General features: G+C 36.2%; 1 protein-coding gene across 1 annotated transcript in view; it reads left to right on the top strand.

The window, feature by feature from the left end:
• LOC139711318 (uncharacterized) overlaps window positions 1-8,372 on the top strand; it is a 51,563-nt gene extending 43,191 nt beyond the window's left edge. Inside the window, exons 23-26 of the mRNA XM_071623218.1 lie at window positions 1,088-1,229; window positions 3,139-3,201; window positions 6,507-6,545; window positions 8,362-8,372. Coding sequence (XP_071479319.1) covers window positions 1,088-1,229; window positions 3,139-3,201; window positions 6,507-6,545; window positions 8,362-8,372 — 255 coding nt within the window. The remainder of the gene's footprint in view (window positions 1-1,087; window positions 1,230-3,138; window positions 3,202-6,506; window positions 6,546-8,361) is intronic.
• The last annotated feature ends 12,109 nt before the right edge of the window (window positions 8,373-20,481 follow it).

Below are 20,481 nucleotides of genomic sequence, written 5' to 3'. Positions count from 1 at the left end.
GTGGCATCGTATAGATACGTGAGCATGGCTAGACAAAAATGCACTTTACTGACAAGTTCGTAAAATCACAGCAACACTAAAACCCAGGGGTGTATCCAGGATTTTTTCTGGGGGGGTCGTAATCCAATTTTTTGGACCTTTACCTTTGCGAGGGAGCGAAGCGACCGAGCGGGGGAGGGTGTGGGAGGGGGGTGTCCCCCCTCCCACGGTAGGGAGTTTTTGAATGTTATATCTTAAAATGGGGCCATTTGGTGCATACAAAAGTGACTTTTTTGGCATGGCAGTGCGGCTTAGAAATAAGGTATGGCATATTAAAACTAAGTTATGAAATCTACGAGGTTTTTGCCAATTTGCTGGAACACCACCTGGTCACTTTTTTTCCCTGTTGTATAATGGGTAAAAAGCCCTCGAAAAACAAAAATGTCTTTTACAAAAAGTGGACCTTTTGAAAATTTGGGGGGGGGGGGGGTCGTACGACCCTCCCGACCCCCCCCCCCCCCCCCCCCCTTGCATACACCCATGAAACCTTACTGAAATCATGTGGTTCAGGGATTTTCCAGGGGAGATTAGCTTAAAATGATAAATTCTGAGGAAAAATTTAGACAAAAATTGGCCTGTATTACAGGGGTATCATAAGTGTACAATTTCATCATTATCCATAATTAAGATACTGCCAGCCCAGCATGACTGTTGCCTTGGACATGATTATAAAGCCTGGGTATAAGACCTACTAGGTCAGTGCGTACTTGATATGCAAAAAACAAAACAAAAGTAAACAAAACACCCCCCCCCAAAAAAAAAACAAAAAAAAACAAACAAACAAACAAAAACAAAAACAAAAAAACCAACAAAACAAAACAAAACAAAACAAAACAAACAAATAAACAAACAAACAAACAAAAGCAAACACCATGCAGCGTTCGTAATTTCATATCCAGAGACACTCTATTCCTTATACATTCCCTAAAAAAAGCCCCCCAAATAATCAATTTTTCTTTATTCATAGGTAGTTATAAAAAAAGACAAAGAGCCTGTTTTACCTATAACACTATTTGTGTATCCCATTTGTTTGATTCCAAATCTGCAGACTTTCACCGCTGATGAAGACGAGAACAAGGTTCAGCTTTCCCAGTTTGAGATTGACAACGTGTACGGAGTGGTTATTGAGATAATCGAGGCTGCGGAAGGACAATGTAATGTTCGCTACAGAATAACCTTAGACAAAAAAGGTAATATTGTCATTCCACTGACAGTGCAAAATTATTGTGTCCCCCGAACAGAGTTCGGAGCATACTATGGATTTGGCCTCGTCGCGCCGCGTCCGCGTCCGCCGCCGCCGCCGCAGAGATTTCCTTGTGAGCGCTCTACCAGCTGCGTTTCTTCTCCGATCATCTTCAAATTTGGCATGAAAGTGTATTATGGTTTGACGAAGACGCCTATTGTTTTTGGTGATGGCGCCCTCACTTGTTCCGTCTTTATACATGAAAAGGTAAATTCTATAGGGTCTGCTTGTGAGCGCTCTACTGGCTGCAGTTCTTTTTCGATCATCTTCAAATTTGGCATGAAGGTGTATTATGGTAACTTTGGTGATGTCGCCCTCGCTTGTTCCGTCTTTATACATGAAAAGGTAAATTCGATAGGGTCTGCTTTTGAGCACTCTACTGGCTGCAGTTTTTCTTCAATCATCTTCAAATTTGGCATGAAGGTGTATTGTGGTAAGATGAAGAGGCCTATTGTTTGTGGTGATGGCGCCCTCGCTTGTTCCGTCTTTATACATGAAAAGGTAAATTTTAAAGAGTCTGCTACTGTGTGTGACGCTGGCCTTGTTTCTTGACCAATTCTTTTTTTTTTTCAAATTTGGTATGTAAATATATCATAGTCAAATCTATACATCTATACCTATTGATAATGCTGCCCTCACTGTTCCACCTTTTACAGGGTCAAAGGTCACCTTGATCATGTCAAAATTTGCAAAAGAGCTTATTTATGCAATAACGTGATTGTTACCCAACAGATTTTATTCAGACTTGCTAGGGAGGAGTATGGGTGATCATTCTACATGAAGGACACAACAGTTTGTGGTGACGGCACCCTCAGTGTTCCGACTTGGATGCCATGTCACATTTCTTGTGTGTGCTCTATCACCCACATTTCTTATAAGATTTTCTTCAAATTTGGCAAAAAGGGGCATTATAGTGAAATGAAGATGCCCTTATTGTTTTTGGTGGTGGCGCCCTCGCTTGTTCCGTCTTTACACATGAAAAGGCAAATTTTACAGGGTCTGCTTGTGTGTGCGACGCTGCCTTGTATCTTTACCGATTTCTTTTTCAAATTTGGTATGTAAATGTATCATAGTCAAATCTATACACCTACACCTATTTGGATTTTATTGTATCCTGCAACAGTTGCCATATCATACAAAATTCTGGCCTAAAAAGTAATCCAGACGGAGTATGGGAGACAGGTTCGGGGGATACATGTGCTCGATTGCGAGTGCTTTAGTTTTTATGATGATTTAACAGTATTCTATCAGGGTTTCCGTTCGATAGTTAAAAGACGTAAAAATATTAGTTGAATATAAAGAAATATCCTGATAGAAGTAACGTCTTAGCCCAGTCTTGTAGAAAAAGAAACAAACAAACAAACAACTCTTTATGACTTGGAATATTCATAACATACATCGTGATTGTTATTATTACTGCCTCTCGGTTTAAAAACAAAACTAATGCCAGATGAGAGGGCAGGAAGATATACTTTTAAACGGTATTGTATGATCACTAGTTTCTCATATTCAGTTGTTTACACGATACCCAATTTTATTTAAAACTTTTTTTCCAGATTATCAACCAATTACGTCACTTTATGGGAAACTTGATAGCTTTTCATCTCGTATTCAGATCTTAATCATGTTAATAGAGTTTCGTTTGATAATAATGTTACCCGTTTTGACCTGTATCTAATGATTACTGCCACCAGCCTGTTTCAGCTCCGATTTTATGAAGTCAAATCTCAGGTGATGATCGATGATTCATCTTTGGAATCACATTTTTCAATCGTTTCATAGTTCAGTTCAGAACATTCAGTGGAAGATAATAGTTTATCAAAGAATGTTAATGAATGTTCATCATTGAATTACAGGTGGAAAGGAACCGCCGCAAGTGTCTACGCGAACGTGCACACGATTTGGGTCCGGTTCCAGAGGTGGGTTTTATAAGTCTCCTCTCCGTATTATACTGCTCTTGTCAATAAACACTCTTGGCATCTGCCGAGGAAAATCAAACATCATTTTGAGTGACTAACCATTTATTGGAAATCTGTCTATTTATCACAAAGTTAGAATATTTGTAAACAATGCATACATATTGAACATAGATTTTTTTAAAACATCCAGCTTTTATCTTTACTTAAGAAACCAATTCTTTACCAATCCTTAACCCAGCTCCCTTTTTTTCTCTTTAACTTCAAATTCTGTGATTAAAATGATGTGATCGAGTACTAAGAAATCTGATATCTACGTTCCTGGTTACGTCTCTGGAGAGCTCCTAAGTATTTATCGCTCACGTAAACTTCGGTGTAAACCAAAATATAAATGTACTTATCAGCCTCATTCTGACCCCCCTCCCCCGCAAAAAGAAAAAACAAAACCTGTAAGATATTTGACTCAAAATATCACTTTTTAACTGTGTTTTGAAATATGCTGCCAATCGTTCTTTTTCTCCCTACATTCAGGTAACAAGAACAGAGGTGTTTCTTCCAAGGGAAAAGCTAACAGTGAGATATTTCGAAATAATTTTGCGATGTTTTCCTTATGCGAAAATGCTAAAATCGACTTCAAATCAAAAACTGTGTTTGATACACTGTAATATCCACTTTATAGTGCTAAATGTAGAATCATTTCTATCATGTTTGCAGTCTTAGAAAACAAATCTTATCCCTTGTCCCGCTAAAAAAACAAAAATAAAAAACATACTTCCAGACATTTCAGTGGCATCCTAAAAATTACAGGACAGTGAGTCAAAAAACTATTGATTGCTTGAGGTGATTACTAGTTAACCGTTTAGTGCTACGTTATGTTATACTCATTCAAGTAATCAATTAAACATGAAATTCTGGCACATTTGATCCTCATTGTATATATCACACTTTCAAAATCCCTGCCTTTTCCATTCACGTATCGTATGAAAAGCATGTATTGCTTAACGTGTTTTTCTCTTCCCAAGAGAAGCGTGGTAACTCGTTAAAACCTTATAACGGCGTAATTACAATCATGCTCACCATGCACTTCTCGGGTCAAGAGCTTTTATATTACACAAGTATGAGACATTACATTGCTAGGGCCTTCTTTACGTAATTTTTTGCTTAACTCCCCCCTTTCATTTTCTATTCCGATACAGTCGAAATGTTTGAACTTGAGCTGCCGTTAGGATGATGTATAATCAATATACCAAACGTTATATGCGTGGCATGCGTAGGAATATTTCGGGGGTGGGAGGGGGGAGGTAAAGGAACATAAAGGTTCAATATTTGGAGGGAGTGGGGCACGAAAGGGGTGGAATGCAGCGACGATTGGGGAGGGTTTGAGAGAGAGTATAACCTGCCACATGAGAGAACTTATTTTCTTTCCTTTTTTTTTGGGGGGGGGGGGGAGGGATGGGGCCGAGTTTGAAAATCTTTTATTCCAAACAAATCAGAACGGATATTCAAGGTCAATGTCAACACTGGTCAATGGTTAATCGTGGTATCTGTCACTTCTTCTTTCGCTTGTGCGTCTGCACAGTGCGCTAACTCTATGAAGATTGGGGATGGGGGGGGGGGGGGTTACCCACTTCTACATGAGGATATACTTTCGCATTATTAAATTGAAATTCAGCAATCTGAATCACACTTTCGATGCATGGAGCATTTGAAAAGCTTTCATTTCCAAATATTTCCATTCCTTTAACCTTTGGAATATGTCGGCAGATACAAAATCCATCAAAATGTCAACAAATTAGAAAAATAGGAATATTAAATCCTAAGAATCAAGAATCCCATACAAATGCATTGTTTGACTGTTATAAGCTATTGAAAATCAACGAATTATCTTTATTTAACTTAGGTCAATTTATGTATATGTATGATAATAGTTTACTCCCACCTATCTTTGGTTCTATGTTTCAAAAAAATCAATCATTCCATAATTACCCCACCCGACGCTCTAACGAGTTTCATTTATAACCACTTCTTCGAACGATTCTAGCAAAGAATACACTTATTTACACTGGACCAAATTATTGGAATTCCCTGAATCACGATTTAAAATCTGCTCCTTCTATATACTCATTTAAAAGGAGATTAAAGTTTTTTCTTTTACAATCCCATAATGACGACTCCCAGAATCAGATTAGTTTATAGGCTTACTTTGTTACCCGTCCGCACTATCTGCATTGCCGTTCTTTTTATCATTGTTACTATTACCTAAGCCTTGACTATAAGATCTTTTTTAATCTATACTTCGCAGTTGAAGGGTTTGTTCTATATTCTTTTTTTCTTCTTCTTTTTCTTCTCTTTCTTCCTCAAACCTCCGAGGATCGTTGTCTTTGTCTTTGTCTTTGTTGCATATTCCTGTCCATTCTGTTACCTCTTTATCACGCTATAGTCTTGTTTCCTCTTGTGGCGTCTAGTCAGTTTTTTTTCCTATCATAGTCTTGTTGCTGTCTCAGTCCTGTTTTATGCTCATTACTCTGTTTGTTGTTGTTGTTTTTTTTGTATAACTGTCTGTCCGTCTGTCTCTTAATAGTGGGCTGCCAAACTTTTTAGTGACAAAGTTTTTGTGCCGATTTGTTGTTGTCTTCAATTCAATTTTTGCATCGGGCTTCTAATACAAGAGGGGCCCCCACTCTACAAGCTTTGTCTTTTTAGTGGGTCCCTCCGTTTTTTTCACACAGTGCATAATATATTGACAACTACTTCACTTTCGTTATCTCAGCAACTATTGTAATGTATCGCTACTGTTAGTTTTTTTTTCTATTATTGTTGTTTTCTCTGTACAATTGTATGCATTGTTTCTTTCACTAAAGAAAGTGAGATTTATGTTTGTATATTGTGGAAAAAACGAACAAATTTGAACTTGAACTTGAACTTGAACTTTAACTTGAACTTGAAGGGGCGCCACCCTCTCCCCCCAATGCCGCCTATAAAGATGTGTCAAATAGGTTTACCAATACCACTGCATCATGACAACATAATCACTTTGAATGTGAAAATCCGTATCCTCCACGTCGAACGGCCAGAACGGAAAAAGAGAAGAAAATTCATATAAAGACTGCAACAGGATTTGAATTAACACTATAAAGGAGTAGATTACCAACCAATAATCTTACTCCTGAAACCAAAGTAAATATTTCACCACCATACCCCAACAAATTAACCGTCGCAATGACTAGGGCACTTCATATTTGACTCAAAATGTTACTTACATAGAATCTGATATGCATGTATATTCGCTCATTTCATCCTATATTCAGGAAGGAACAGAGGCGGTTCGTCCAAGAAAGGAGGCAACAGTAAGATAATTCAAAATTGGAAATTATTTTGCGATTATTAAAGCAGTGAATTACTTCTCTGTGTTAATTACACTTTACAATTCGAAAAAAAGAATTGTTTCCATTATACCTCTACATTTTTTTGAAAACAACAAACTTCTTAACGACTTCTCCCTGGCCCCGCTCCAAAAACTTTCAGATATTTCAATGACATCCTGAAAACTTAAGGACAGTCCAAAAACTATTGATTGCTTCAAGTGATTACCAGTTGTCCGTTTAGTGCTTATACGTATGCTCGTGAGTAAGTAATCTACAACATGAATTCCTCAAAACTTTTGACTCGAGAGAAATTGACATCTACCTGGAAATCATATACTAAATCAAAATGAATTGATAACAACATTTCCTTTTCACTTGCAGAAGGTAAGATTAATCACAGTAAAGACTGCGCAGAATCGTATTCTCTTACCACATTTCGATTTTAGAACCGCTTTCTTTAATGTCCCGCTCATTCCATATCGTGTCTTCTGATTCTATCCCCTCTGCTAATCTTTCTCTTCTAACGCCACCATCCCTTTCTATTCCACTTGCGAAGAAATATTGCTTTTCCATAAACCTCGACTTGATACGCACACATGCAGCACAGTGCCTTATAAATGGAAATGCCAAGTCACAACTGCACTCAAAGACTCAAGTTAAGACTCACGTTATGAAACCCACTAAAATATCATTAGTTGATGAATTTCATCCAAAAGATACTGGAGTAATTGTCCTATGAAACACGATTTATAGGTATTACAGGGATTACAAAGCAACAATTAAACATGTACGGACGTAATGCAAAGGTGTTTAATTACTTCAGTACAAAAAAAAAAAACCCACACAAACAAACACTTGAAATAATGGCTAACCACGAACTTAGTTTGATGCAGCTACGTGATGTTCAGAAACGGCGAGTTTTACTAGTGTAATAGCAAGTCGAGACCCGTCGAAGTTTTCGGTGTGGCTTATTGCATAGGGTGTTTGAAAAAAAAAAAAACCTGTTTTCGTCTGGTTTGAACATACTGTGCATATAGTGTTTCTAGTAATGTAATGTAATATACTGTTTTAGTATATGAAGTGATCAATAATGGTGTGCAACGCAATGACGTATGGGTATTGAGAAAAACAGCCAAAGAAAGAAAGAAAGACTTTTAAAAGCGTGATACCTGTGTCTATCAAATAATGTTGTCACATGCAAAGACTGGTAAAAATTAGTAATGATACGTAACTTTACAGGAGATGTCGGTAGAATTGCAAACATATTACAATATCCTCCGTTACAAATCTCACAATTGTAAACATTGAATTAAAGCTTGAAAAAAAAAAGACTTAGCTTTGAGGCATATCAACGCCAAATTCTTTTCCTGGAGTTCTTTTGAAATGTGTGTGCACGCGGTGATGGAACGCTAGAAATCTTAAGCGATACACTTATCTTTTTGAAGTTAACGTTTTGAATTCACTATTATAGGCCACCCCTCATGAAGCATTTCATTGGAATCAAAATGGCAATCTGATTTCAAAGTCTAAACATAGACTTAACATTGAAGGAAAAACCTGTTACCTTGGGTGGATAAAGAAATTAATGGAATCATCACTAAAGGCACTGCATGAAAATTGTTTCATTTTATGAACTGCCGAAAGAGCTTATATAGCCTGTAAGTCTTGTTCGTCATCCTTTGTACTGTGACATCATTATTGCTTGTTCGTGAATGTATTATTCTTCTGTAGCATCACTTGATTGGTATATTTCAGAGTTATTTGTTGGTTCATTTATATCTGATTTTCTTTCCACCAGATTACCGCTGAGATCCGCAGTTGAATCGAATGGAATGTGAAAGGGGTCCCTGTCATCTTGGTATCCTGACTTACAATCGACCTGTCAATTCTACCCTTAGCTTTTTCTCTCTCATAAACTGTGAATTTTAGTCTTCTTCGCCTGTTTGTTTGTTTCTTTTTTTTCGGGGGAGGCGAATTACACAATACACTAATGAGAAAATTATTTTCTTAATCTAATTCAATATTACATAAAAAAGAAAATTAGAACTGCAGCTACAGTGAAATAAGCACATTACACAATGTAAGAAGTTCTTTTAAAAGAACTCATCAAAAATACGTTGCTAATTAGATTTTAGTAATTTGAATGATGTATAAAAAATTGAAATAATATCATTTTTTTTTTGGGTGAAACCAAGAGCTAACGTTCCATTAAAATTGCTCGGCACTGCTGGGAAACTTTGTCTGTATCAAGGCACTTTTTTTTTGTTGAGTAGGCCGAGTTGTGTTAAACGTCTGTCTATTATGGTCTATGTTTATGTGTTCTTATTTGCAAAGGATGAATGACGATTACAGTGTCTCACTTTATTGTCCTATGGGTGTGGAAGGGGATGTAGGCACTAATATATACTATCTGTACAATATACTTCAATGAAAGCATTTTTTTCTTGAATTAATTCGGTTATCATTACATTTCATCGTACTATCAAGATATTCAATATTTTGAATATCTAATTTCGCTACATTCAACGAGAAAACTCATTTATAAAATTCCAAACATATCTGAAGGGGAATTTATTTGTTTTGCACCCACTGAGCTCTTCTACAACTCAAAATCTTCCTAACTTTCGTGCCATTCGTGACGCCATCAAAAGTGCAGTAACTGGTTAGCTATTAGGATTACAATGCACATTATGGTATAATTGTGTATTTTTGATCGGGTTCGTCGAAGGTACGCTGAATATAAACTTGTGAGTATTGTGACACAACCAGATGTACAACCTCACAATAGCTATACAGGTATACCTACCCATACTTCCAAACCAGTACATGCCATTGTCTCATTTCAGGAAGATTTTCTACATACCAATGATCCATTATAAATCATAAATCATCATAAACGCTTACAAGATGTTATTCTATAAAATATGTCTGGCATTAGTCAAAGTAAGGGCATTGTGATGTTTATGAATTTGTCCTGACTTTACTGTTGATGACATCACGAAAGGCAATTCAGCTTAATTGGTGAGTAGGAAAAAAAAGTGTACTATACAAATCTTGCATGCGAATATATCAGTAATAAGACGGATTTGGAGACATATCATTTACATCAGTAAAGGTCAAAGATGTAATGTTTGCCAGGAAACATTGAATAATTTTTCCAATATTAATGTTTGTAGGTATAGTATCATAACTGTAACCTTTCATGAACTGATCGTGTGATGCGTTTTACTTTCTACACGCATCGAACGCCCTCTATCGTCCAGTCATACCTGAACAGTCGCATCTGGAATTTTGGTATACAATCGCCAACAAAATCTGTGTTTTAATCCACGGTTTTAATCTCGATAGATATATGAACGAACAGCCAGAACAACTCATTCTAGCTTATATTGAAAATTCAGTTGCAGGCAGGTTTTATTATATTCACACTTCGAGTTTTGTTTCTGAACAAAATGAACATAATAATAATAATAGTAATCAATTTATAAATCGCAAAACCTATAGACATAATATGTTCTGCGCTGCAAAAGCTTCTGATGTGCTTGATAATAACGAACAGTGAAATGAAAAGATGTATTGTGAGTCGTGTTTTAAAGACTGCTACTGTTGGGAATTTCCGGACTTCTAATGGTAGATCATTCCAGAGTTTGGGAGCTGCACAGGCAAATGCTCTCTCTCCCAATGTTACTTTTGTTTTACACGTCATGTTGGAATTTGTAAAAGAAGAGTGTCCTTGGAACTGCGCAAATTATGAGTATGTCGATGAGATTTAAACACTAATAATTCGGATATGTAACTGGGGGCTTGATTGATAAGTTACTTATATACAATCAATAAAATCTTAAACAATATTCGTTTACGAATCGGAATCCAGTGCAAGTCTTTCAGAAGAGAAATAAACTCGTTCATTCAACCCGATATTTTCAATTATTGTGTTGTGGTCGATGCTGTCTGGAGTTGTGCGAATAATGTCTTTTGGAAACAACGATGTTCCAGCCATATCATGACTGTGACTATAGATCGTTGTTTCCGGAAGACATTCTTGATTTGAAAATTCCATAGCTATCTTTTAGTGCGTCAGCTGACATTGAAAGTTAAACTTTGGCTGTTAGTGTTATTTCATCTAGGAGATGTATTTCTGGCATAGGACAACCTATAAGGCCTATACTGTCTGATCTTGCGCCTGAAACTAGAGGCATATAGTGAAGGAAGCCGGGGGGGGGGGGGATGCACGTTTAGTGACAACCATTTGTTCGCTTTACGGTTTGTGTGTGCGTGTGTGTGTGTGTGTGTGTGTGTGACTGTAATAATAGAAAAGTATGTATAAAAGGGAAGAGTATTTTTGATTGTGATTTATATGAAAAGGGTGTTTATAATGTACATCATATTTTACAAGGAGGTTTTATTAAACCCGTTGGGTATTTTCGAAATTTAGGTATTATGGGAAATGGTATATTTAAGATAAATGATATTTATAATGTTTTTCCAGAAAAGTGGAAAGAGTCCACAGGGAGTGTAAGGTTTCAGCAAATTGATGTATTAAATTATGATATACAGGTGAAGATTTTTGGTAAGATATTAGAATTTCAAAATATTAAGTCAAAAATAGTGTATGAGTATTTTGTTACAGCTTTACAAGAATTGTATACTCTGGAAATAAGATATGGGGAAGTGAAGTATGATTGTAGTGATAAGGAAATTAGACATTTATTTCTTAGACCTAGAAGCACGACTTTACTTAGTAAACATAGGGAATTTCAGTTTAAGTTGTTACACGGGGTGATATATACAAGGGAACATTTGTTTAAGTTTGGTTTTGTGAATGATAATCTTTGTTCTTTTTGTCAATTGGAAAGGGAAACTTATTCACATATATTTTTTGATTGTGTGAAAGTAAAGCCGATATGGCAGTTTCTTATTGAGTTTTATGATTTAGTTGAGTTAGAAGAATTAGAATGGAGAGATATCTTTTTAGGTTTACGAGGTAGTTCAAATAGAATCAAATGCGTGAATGCCTTGATAATTTTGATGAAAATTGTAATATTTCGGTCAAGAGAACAAAATAAGTTACCCAAGAGGGAAAAGATAAAGAAATTTGTTTTGGATTTTATAGAGGAGGAAAAGAACGTTGCGGTTAAAGCAGGTAAGCTCGGTTTTCATTTGCAAAAATGGGAGCAGTTGAAACTTTCATAGAGTCAGATGTATGGTCAGTTTAGGTTTTAGCCGTTTTAATGTTTAGGAATCGGTATATGTATCAGCATTATGGTGGTCACTTTTTTTTTTCCCCCCATGTAAAATGTTTAGTTAGCTTCGGTTTTAATTTGGTGTGTGTTTAACTGTCAAAGAAACAGGTAACCAAGATACCACAAATATGCAGTGTGACTTGGCGTGCAAATGTTGGTGTTTGTGAGTGCGCACTGGTGGGTATGTTGTTGTTGTTTTGGTTGATGTCTAGTGTATTTATGGGTGTGTGTGTGTGTGTGTTGAGGGAAGGCTACGGGGGTGGGGGTATGTTAGTGGGGAAATAGGTGGGGATGGTTAGGGTCATAGGTAGATGTAGTTAGGTTAGAGTAGAGTAATGGTTAGCGGGGAAATAGGTGGGGATGGTTAGGGTTAGGTAGATGTAGTTAGGCAATGGTAGAATAATGGTTAAGGGGTCAGGCAGGAATATGATTTGTTTTGATGATATACACATATGGTTATTTTGTGCTGTACGGGGGGGGGGGGGGAGGGGTGGTTGATAGGTTAGATAGAAAAAAAATGATGAGTTTTGTTCGGTTAAGTAAAGAATGCTTTTTTAAATATGTTTTAGGAACTGCTGTATTCTCAAGAGAGTGTAAGAGAATTTATATAATGAAGTGGATATTGAGCAATCTGATCAAGTTGATCAAGATTTTTTTTTTCCCTTTTAAGAGTTATACTTTATCTGATATATTTATGTATATAGTGTGTGCTCTGCCAAAAAAAAAAGAAACAAAAAAGAAGGAAGTTAAGTGAAAAAGTGATTGAGTAGCACACATCTCTTAGTCGGTGTGTGAGTGATAAGGCACATTCGGATTGGCTTGATTAGGCTGATCAAAATAGCTTTTTCTGAGAATTATGCAGATTTTTATGTCATTTCTTTTATAAAAACAGGGTATGATTTGGTAAAAAGAATCAAATATATTGTACTGTATGTTTGAAAAATGATTTAGCAGCACAAGAAAGAAGAATGCAGCTGCTTTCTTTTTTTTTTTTTGTTGATGGACGTATTAATTTTATTGTTAATATGGATTTCACATTGAATGAAACTCAAATAAAAGAATATTACAAAAAAAAAAAAAAGACTGTGTGTGTACGGCAGTTTTGTATAGATCATAAAGGGCAAAAATTTCATCTTTTTTTGTGGTGCCAAATGAGGTCAAACTTCCTATGATAATCTTTTACATTTAGTAAAATATGAGTGAATCTTTAGCAAATTTTGTTACAAAAAGTAATAATTTATCATTACATTAGTAAGCCAAAAAAAATGAGCGTTGTATGCTTCGAACAACACAAAAACAACGAAATGCATTGACGCTACAAAGACTTCTGTTCTTCGTATAATTATTGTGTCACATTTTTTTTTTTAAGTTTCATGGCTCACGTGCGTGATATTGATCTGCCAATGTTAATGATTATTTAATAATGTAAAGGAAAAATTGGAATTTTTAATTATCCACTTATAAGATGCCATCAGAAAGTAATAATTGAAGGGGTCGGTGCCATATAGTGCTAACCCACACAATGTTCATTTTGAGATAATCGCTTTTGAAAGTTTGAAAAAAATACATAAATCAGGTTAATTACTCGAGAAGGCCAATTTTTTCGTATTTTATTATGAATGAACCTTTACATACTCAACATTGAATAGTTTCTTGGAGAAACTTACTATGTTGATATTTTGGTGGATTCAAGAGGAAATTTCAAGTCACATTTCGAATTTGTGGCTTAGCACTTTATTACAGCCAAATTAATGATGTATACAAATATTCTTTATTCTATGAAAACTCACAAAATATCAATATCTCTTCGCTCAAAATAGAAAATTAATGTAAGGTTTGTGCTTCCCTCTTTTGTGACGCGAAATTAAAACAAGATATACTTGTTTTTGACCGTCTGTATTGTATAATCTGTGTAAATTATGACTTTGCATAATTATATTTCAGACGCGCACACGAATCAATCATGTACGCTTAAAGGCATTTTGAAATATGGATATTGAACAATATTTCAACAATTCAAGTTAAAAGACACAGCATTCAGTGTCATACGAGTAATATAATCTGTCGTGAGGGGGGGGGGGGGTGTCTCATTGAGGATTTTACATCTTCTGTGTACCTAAAAGCAGGGAAGGGGTCCCGTCTTCAGCATACATTATGTATATAACGTATTTTAAATCTATAGTATCTACATCAGAGAGAGAGAAAAAAAAATCGTAAGTAAAGTGGTCCTAACATTATTCCAGAGATTATTATGTCTTTTGATAAAGGGAGTAAAATACCATAAAGAAGACATTAGGGCCTTGGTAGGTAGATTGGTTTTCTTGTTTAGGGTATCAATATCACTAATAGTCCTCTACAATCCTTCTTTGTATGACGACGATTTAAAAAAAAAGAATAGTGTTGTATCATGTACATGCCTCAATGAATCCCCCTCCTTTTGTTTTTGTTTGTTTGTTCATTTCCATCTGAGAGATGGCTGGATAGCCCATATTCAGTTATACGTTAAGCTGGTCTTCCATGGGGTCCAGTTGGATGTGAGGTGGGACCACTTCACCGGGTTAAACACCCTGCTCATTGCGATGAATGAATGAAGCGGGATCTTTTACGTGCATGAGTTGTTACTCTCTTATACACGGGACCTCCATTTCATGTCCTATCCGATGGTAAATGCAGCTGAGTGAAACTATGCAGGAAAGTTCTTATCAAAAAATGAATGACTAACTCTTAATGACCAAAAAAAAAAAAATAATCCATGAAAAGAACTTTTCAAAAAAGTGAGAAAAAATCTCTTTGGAAGTCTGAACACTTATAAATCTCGATATTCGGATAGACCATACATGCTGAAAAAAAATGTGGGCAATTCCAGCGTTACGGACATTACATTTAGAGATTTCTTTTTGTGACTTTGTGGGCTTATTTCAACAACTCAGCATAATCATTCTTAATCCATTCACAGTTTATTCTAACCCAGTCATCCTGAAATGTTAACAGTCCAAGTGTTAATCAGTAACAGTTAACTATAAATCATTTAGTAGATATTACACAAAATGCTTGCCGTTGCGGACATTACATTTTTTGGACACGATTATTTACCTCCATGTGGATATGTTGAGAAGTTTTTGAATCAGAGCATCAAGTAAAAGGAAATTTCTTTTGAAATGAATGATCAGGTCCTGTGTTTAAGTTGTAGATCGATAATTGTGTACAACATATTCATCATTTACTCTATACAGGTTCACAAATGTAGCATTCCGGACATTCCTTTTTTAGCGTTACGGACATTACAACTTTGTCCACTTTTTAAAGTCCAAATATTCATATTTTAACCCAATTCTTATCTCAGACAGGGCTAATATTAGTGCTTTTTGGTTCATTCTTAACCATAAACCACTTTGAAACAAGTGTTGAAGTGATGCTGAATATGGAATAGTGAAAGTCAAAGATTGTGTGTGTTCACACAAATTATCAAAAAACTTGCCCCCAAAATGGGGTTATTTTTTTTGAAGAAATGAATGTCTAAATGCACTTCAATTGTATCAAGATACCACTCAAATGAAAGAACTTGAAAAGTTCTAGCATTTCATTCTAAATCTGTCCCCTCGTATATTTTTCAAATCTTTGCAGATTTAGGAGTTTTATGAAAAGTACAACATTTTTCGCAGAATTGCCCATGTGCTGAAGAAGATCAAAATACATTGTACATGGTAACTGCCAATGTACCTATTGTAACCAGTTGGTGTGTTTATACACATATATTTTACCCCATATGCACATATTCAGACCACACTTGGATCATGAAGATTGTTTAGGAACAAAAAAAAAAAAATTCTCATGTCAAAGCTGTTACGATGACAAAAAGCATAGACGAAAAACTGGAAAATCTGTGCTTTCAATAGTTTCATCAATCACAAATCTCCTAACTGATTTAAAGGAAACTTTCTTTTTGTAAATCAATCTTGAAAACACCATGTGAAAAAAAAAAATAACCCCGAAATTTGTAACAGAATACAGCAAAGAAATTATATCTCCAACATGGAGATTTCTTCATAAAAATGCATGATAAATACCGACTTTAAAAGGTTAATTCAGTAGTGGAAAAAGGAAGCTATTGACTCAAAAGTAAATTACGTTTGAAAAAAAAAAACACACTCTACTATCAGCATTGATGCCTTATTAAATCTCGCTTTGATTGCTTTCAACATTTATTGACTTAAATTGAGAAACCGTAGAGGTATCCACAACGTGGAACATTGAATTTTATACGACATTGTTACATTTTATTCAGATTTGAAAAAAAAATGTTTGCAGCTATATCATAAAGGTAGCATCCTTTCAAAGGATGTTAAACATGTAAACTATCGTGTCTCTGTTATGTATAAGAAACTAGATGGAAGCACTGCTGTATAATTGAGAGCGGCGGGGATTGTTTGAAATTTTGAGGTAAATTAATAGATATTAAAAATGCATTTTGTTTTCATCCACTTTCTACTGTCTACAGCTAATACCCCCCTCCCCCCAAAAAAAATATGGCTGTAAAAGCAAAGCAAAATAACATTTTATTCAAAAGAAGTTACAAATTAATCAATGACAATTTCAAAAATGTTACATTAGTGATCTAACCCTGTAAGAATGACTGACAGATGATGGCACATGTCCAAGTATCCAGCTATCCGTACAGTAGTAGTTTTGGTTGAGACCTAACTTCAGATTTCCAACATTCTTTTGTGTGTGAGAGAGAGAGGGAGGGAGAGATGACAAAAGTTGCAAGAGTCAGAGACGAATTTTATTTACAGAAAACCAATTCTCTCCTTGCGCGCCTGACCCCCAAACTTACTAACAAGTTAGTAATTTGTATTCATGGAGGTTCTCTTTGAACGTCCGTCCGTCCGCTCGTCATCGCGGCGGCACGGCGCTGGCTGCCTAGCTAGTGTAGGCTAGAATAGAGCTAGAGAGCTGTTGCGCGCGGCCGCAGGCTGATCAATTGGACGCATATGCATGCCCAATGCATGCATGCATGCTCTCCAGCTCTTTGGACGTCGATGAAAGATGCAGGCCCTGCGCATTCTTGGGTTGAAGGAAAAACAAAAACAAAACGAAACCAAGTTTACCACCTTAGTTGGTGTATAGCGAACAACAAGTGGCCGAATAAAACCGTGTGTGACATTAAAATCATAACACCAGTTCCCTTACAGTAGCTTTCGATGTAAAATTTGCTATCTATTTTAGCAAATCGTACCTGGTCAGTCCAGTGTCAGTGAACCGGACTGGAGGATTGTGCTCGCATGCAGACTGCTATGCACCCGGCATCGTCAGCCAGTTGTGAATGGACTTTGGAGCGAAGCTGTTTACGGTATGTATGGTTACGGCAAACGTTTCCTTGACATCTATTGTAAGTCTCGTTTCGTTCTACTTTTTTTTCGAACTCCGTATTACCGGGAATCTACCTCCTTGTATCACGCAGAGTGAGCCTTATTACAGCCAGACATATGATCGATTGATATTCCAGTTGGCTTAGCTTTATTAATTACACACCCAATACTCAACTGTTTCGCGTGTAATTAGCCGAGAATAGAGAGCCTGCGTAACGTTGTCGTTATAGTCGTAGAAACTGGGCTTCTGCGACCAGCCGGAACGTCCGGGGGTGGTAGAGGAAGGTGACACCATCAAGCACGCCGCGCCGAGGCTAAAAATATATATATTTTCCTTTCTTTTATCTGTCATTAACAGTGCACTAGTAAACGATGAACAGTGTTCCCGGATAAGTACTGTAAATCAGTGTAATTAGCAGCAGGGCAGTAAGCGCTGGCTGGCTAGCCAGCTATGCTTATGGTCGTACGAGACATCATCCAGTCATCGGTCATTCTTTTGTATTCCAGCCTTCTGTTTACATAACGGACTTTGGATGAACTACAGGCCAGCCACCAAAACTAAAGGCCAAGTAAGTTTACATTATTTATAGGCATAGGTATGTGGACAATGGGCTACTTTGTGGTGTAGGCCTGTTTTGCACTGTGTGTAAATGTCATTAAAAATTTATACTACACTAGACTGTTGAAAGCTGACTTGCATGTAACGGGACATGACAAGAAGAGCCTCTTGCGAAGAGGGGATGTGTGTGTTGGTTTGTGGTATAACTAAGACAAAATGCTAACGTTACATATAATAGCATGATAAGTGAGCTACACTAATTGGTACATTGTAGTTCTAGAGCTCTACTGTACTACTACTGTAAAAGTGGTTTCTTTCGCGGTGGTTTTATTTTCGCGCTTTGAGGTTGAACCGCGAATTTAACATCACGCGAAAATGTTTTGAATTTGTCGCTTGTACAACGCTATCATTACCGACCGCGAATTTAAACACTCGCGAAAAAGTCCGCACCGATGGAAACCGTGAAAGTTTCTGTACGCGAAAGAAACTACTTTTACTAGGGTATCTAGTAGTAGTACTAGTAGATCTAGTACAGTAGTACTACTACGTACCAGTAGGGTATCTAGCCAGTTTGTATCGCTATCAAATCACTTCAACAGAACTATTCTAATTCAGAAGGGCGTTAGTAGAAAATGTGGCTGTTGGATGGAGCACCATCTGGAGAGCGAACCAATTTCCAATGGGCAATGACTATAGTACAACTATGAGTGAGCCTTCATTCACTGAACAGGGAGCCCATGGTTCTATAATCATTACATCACAGTACAAAATACAGCATTTATTTTTGATTGTTTCGTGCATGGTCTTGGAATTCAAGATTTAAACAAACTGTATTTGGCTACAGTTCAACCATCTTATAACCAGCATCACTTTTAGTTTGCTAAACAGTGATACCAACAATTCTACGAGTGTCATAAGATATTTGAAATTAACATCATGGAATTCAGTCTTTCCTGTCCAAAGAAACAATGTCAATGATCTGTTTTGTATGATTGTGGGTGTCTGTAAATTGGTGATGCAACTGCAAAATTTTGTGAATAGAGATTGAAACTAGTGCAATGCAGATGTGTAAAGTGAGAGTAATCTTAACTATTATACACTGCCCAGTGGCACGGCGTCTGGTCGTAATCTGTGCCATCGATAGTCACATAATGTCTGTAACGTCAACAGATTGTAGTCTTAACAAGTGCTACGCATACATGCAAACCTTGTCCATGAAGTTGACCTTTCATTTGTGGCAGGAAATGCTTCAGTGGTTACTTTTGGTGGCTTGACACTAAACACACAAGTAAACAGCACCATGATTTCAGACAGTTTTACTTCTTCAAAATGATTTTGTCACAAATAGTAACATTTACTGTAAAGCTTTGAGTAGAATTATTTCACAGGCTTGAAATGGGAAGTAGTGTGTAAATGTTGACATTACAGGCAAGCATACATTGTAGTGTCATTCTTCTTGGGTGTCTGTGAGACATGTTAGAGTGAAGACCTGTTGGCAATGATCTGTTAGAGCTCAGAGATGTGAATTCATTAAATTTATCGAACATAGTGTCCATGTTGTTACTTGTGGTACCTGGTCATAAAGTTTAGAGCTGCACACACAACTCATGAATAGAAACTCATATCTTTTGAAGCTATGACGTTACTCAAACAGGTGTGGCAAATCTGTTGAATATATAGTTTGAACATTGCAATTTGTACAATCCACAGCATAATTGAATTTTGTGCACATACAATGTAGTTCTCCAAGTTACAAACGTGTACAATAGGTATTCATGTCCTCACCTGGTATCTTTTTGCAGTATTTTTCTTTGCAACAAACTAATCTTGCAGTGAATAAGGTTGCAGTTACTTAAAATTCATTGCTAGACTGATTTTAGAGTTATGAGGTCAAAATTGTAGCTTAAATTGTAGTTGAAAGTCGAAGATTTTGCTTTGATTCAAAGCTCATCTGGCATGCTCTGACTGTATTCTACTCCACTGGCTTACCAGTATTGCATTTTAAAATTTTCAGTACACTAGCATTTTTTTCCCTGCTACATTCACATTATAAAATGAAATTGTTGATCATTACCAATGTTACTGTTTACATAGTAGAAAAAGACCTTCGAGCTTCCACAGGTTTATCATTTTATGGTTTGAGTTACAATATCCCTATAGGTTCTATTTTATTTTCTTACAAACTGTCAATTAGTCTATTACCTGTACCATTAATTTTGGTCTTTTTTCCTATTCGCAAAAGAATTGTTTTATTATTTTTTTTTGTATTTTTTATTGTCTATGGAGAAAATGTAAATATCTTAAAAGCAAAGCTTAAAGGGATGGTACAGTATTGGAGATGAGAATTGGGCTTTTAATTTTTTGCGAGATACCAAGAAAACACTTATGATATAGTACAGAGCATACCATTTTAAGAGGAATTCAAAGTTTATTTGATGAAAATCGGGTTTGGAATGACTGAAACATCCAAAAACAAAGTAAAACAACGCGATCGATTAGAATCTCTCCTTTTTGGGTATCTCAGCCATTTCAAAACCAATTTTCATCAAATAAACGTTGAATTCCTCATAGAATTACATGCTCTTTCATATCATAAGAGGTTTCTCATTATCTCACCAAAAATTGTTAGAAACCTGGAATTAGTTCTCAACCAAAACTATACGATCCCTTTAAACTTTTTTTTTTTCGTTGAAACAGTTCATTCTTGTTAAGTGTTTTCAAGCACACACACACACACACACACACAC

Source organism: Diadema antillarum, unplaced genomic scaffold (genome assembly GCF_040938485.1).
Source record: "Diadema antillarum isolate AM-2024a unplaced genomic scaffold, OU_Dant_1.0 seq00001642_RagTag, whole genome shotgun sequence".
Lineage (NCBI taxonomy): Eukaryota > Metazoa > Echinodermata > Echinoidea > Diadematoida > Diadematidae > Diadema > Diadema antillarum.
Note: the sequence above shows the minus strand (reverse complement) of the source record. Positions and strands in the feature narration are given on the sequence as shown.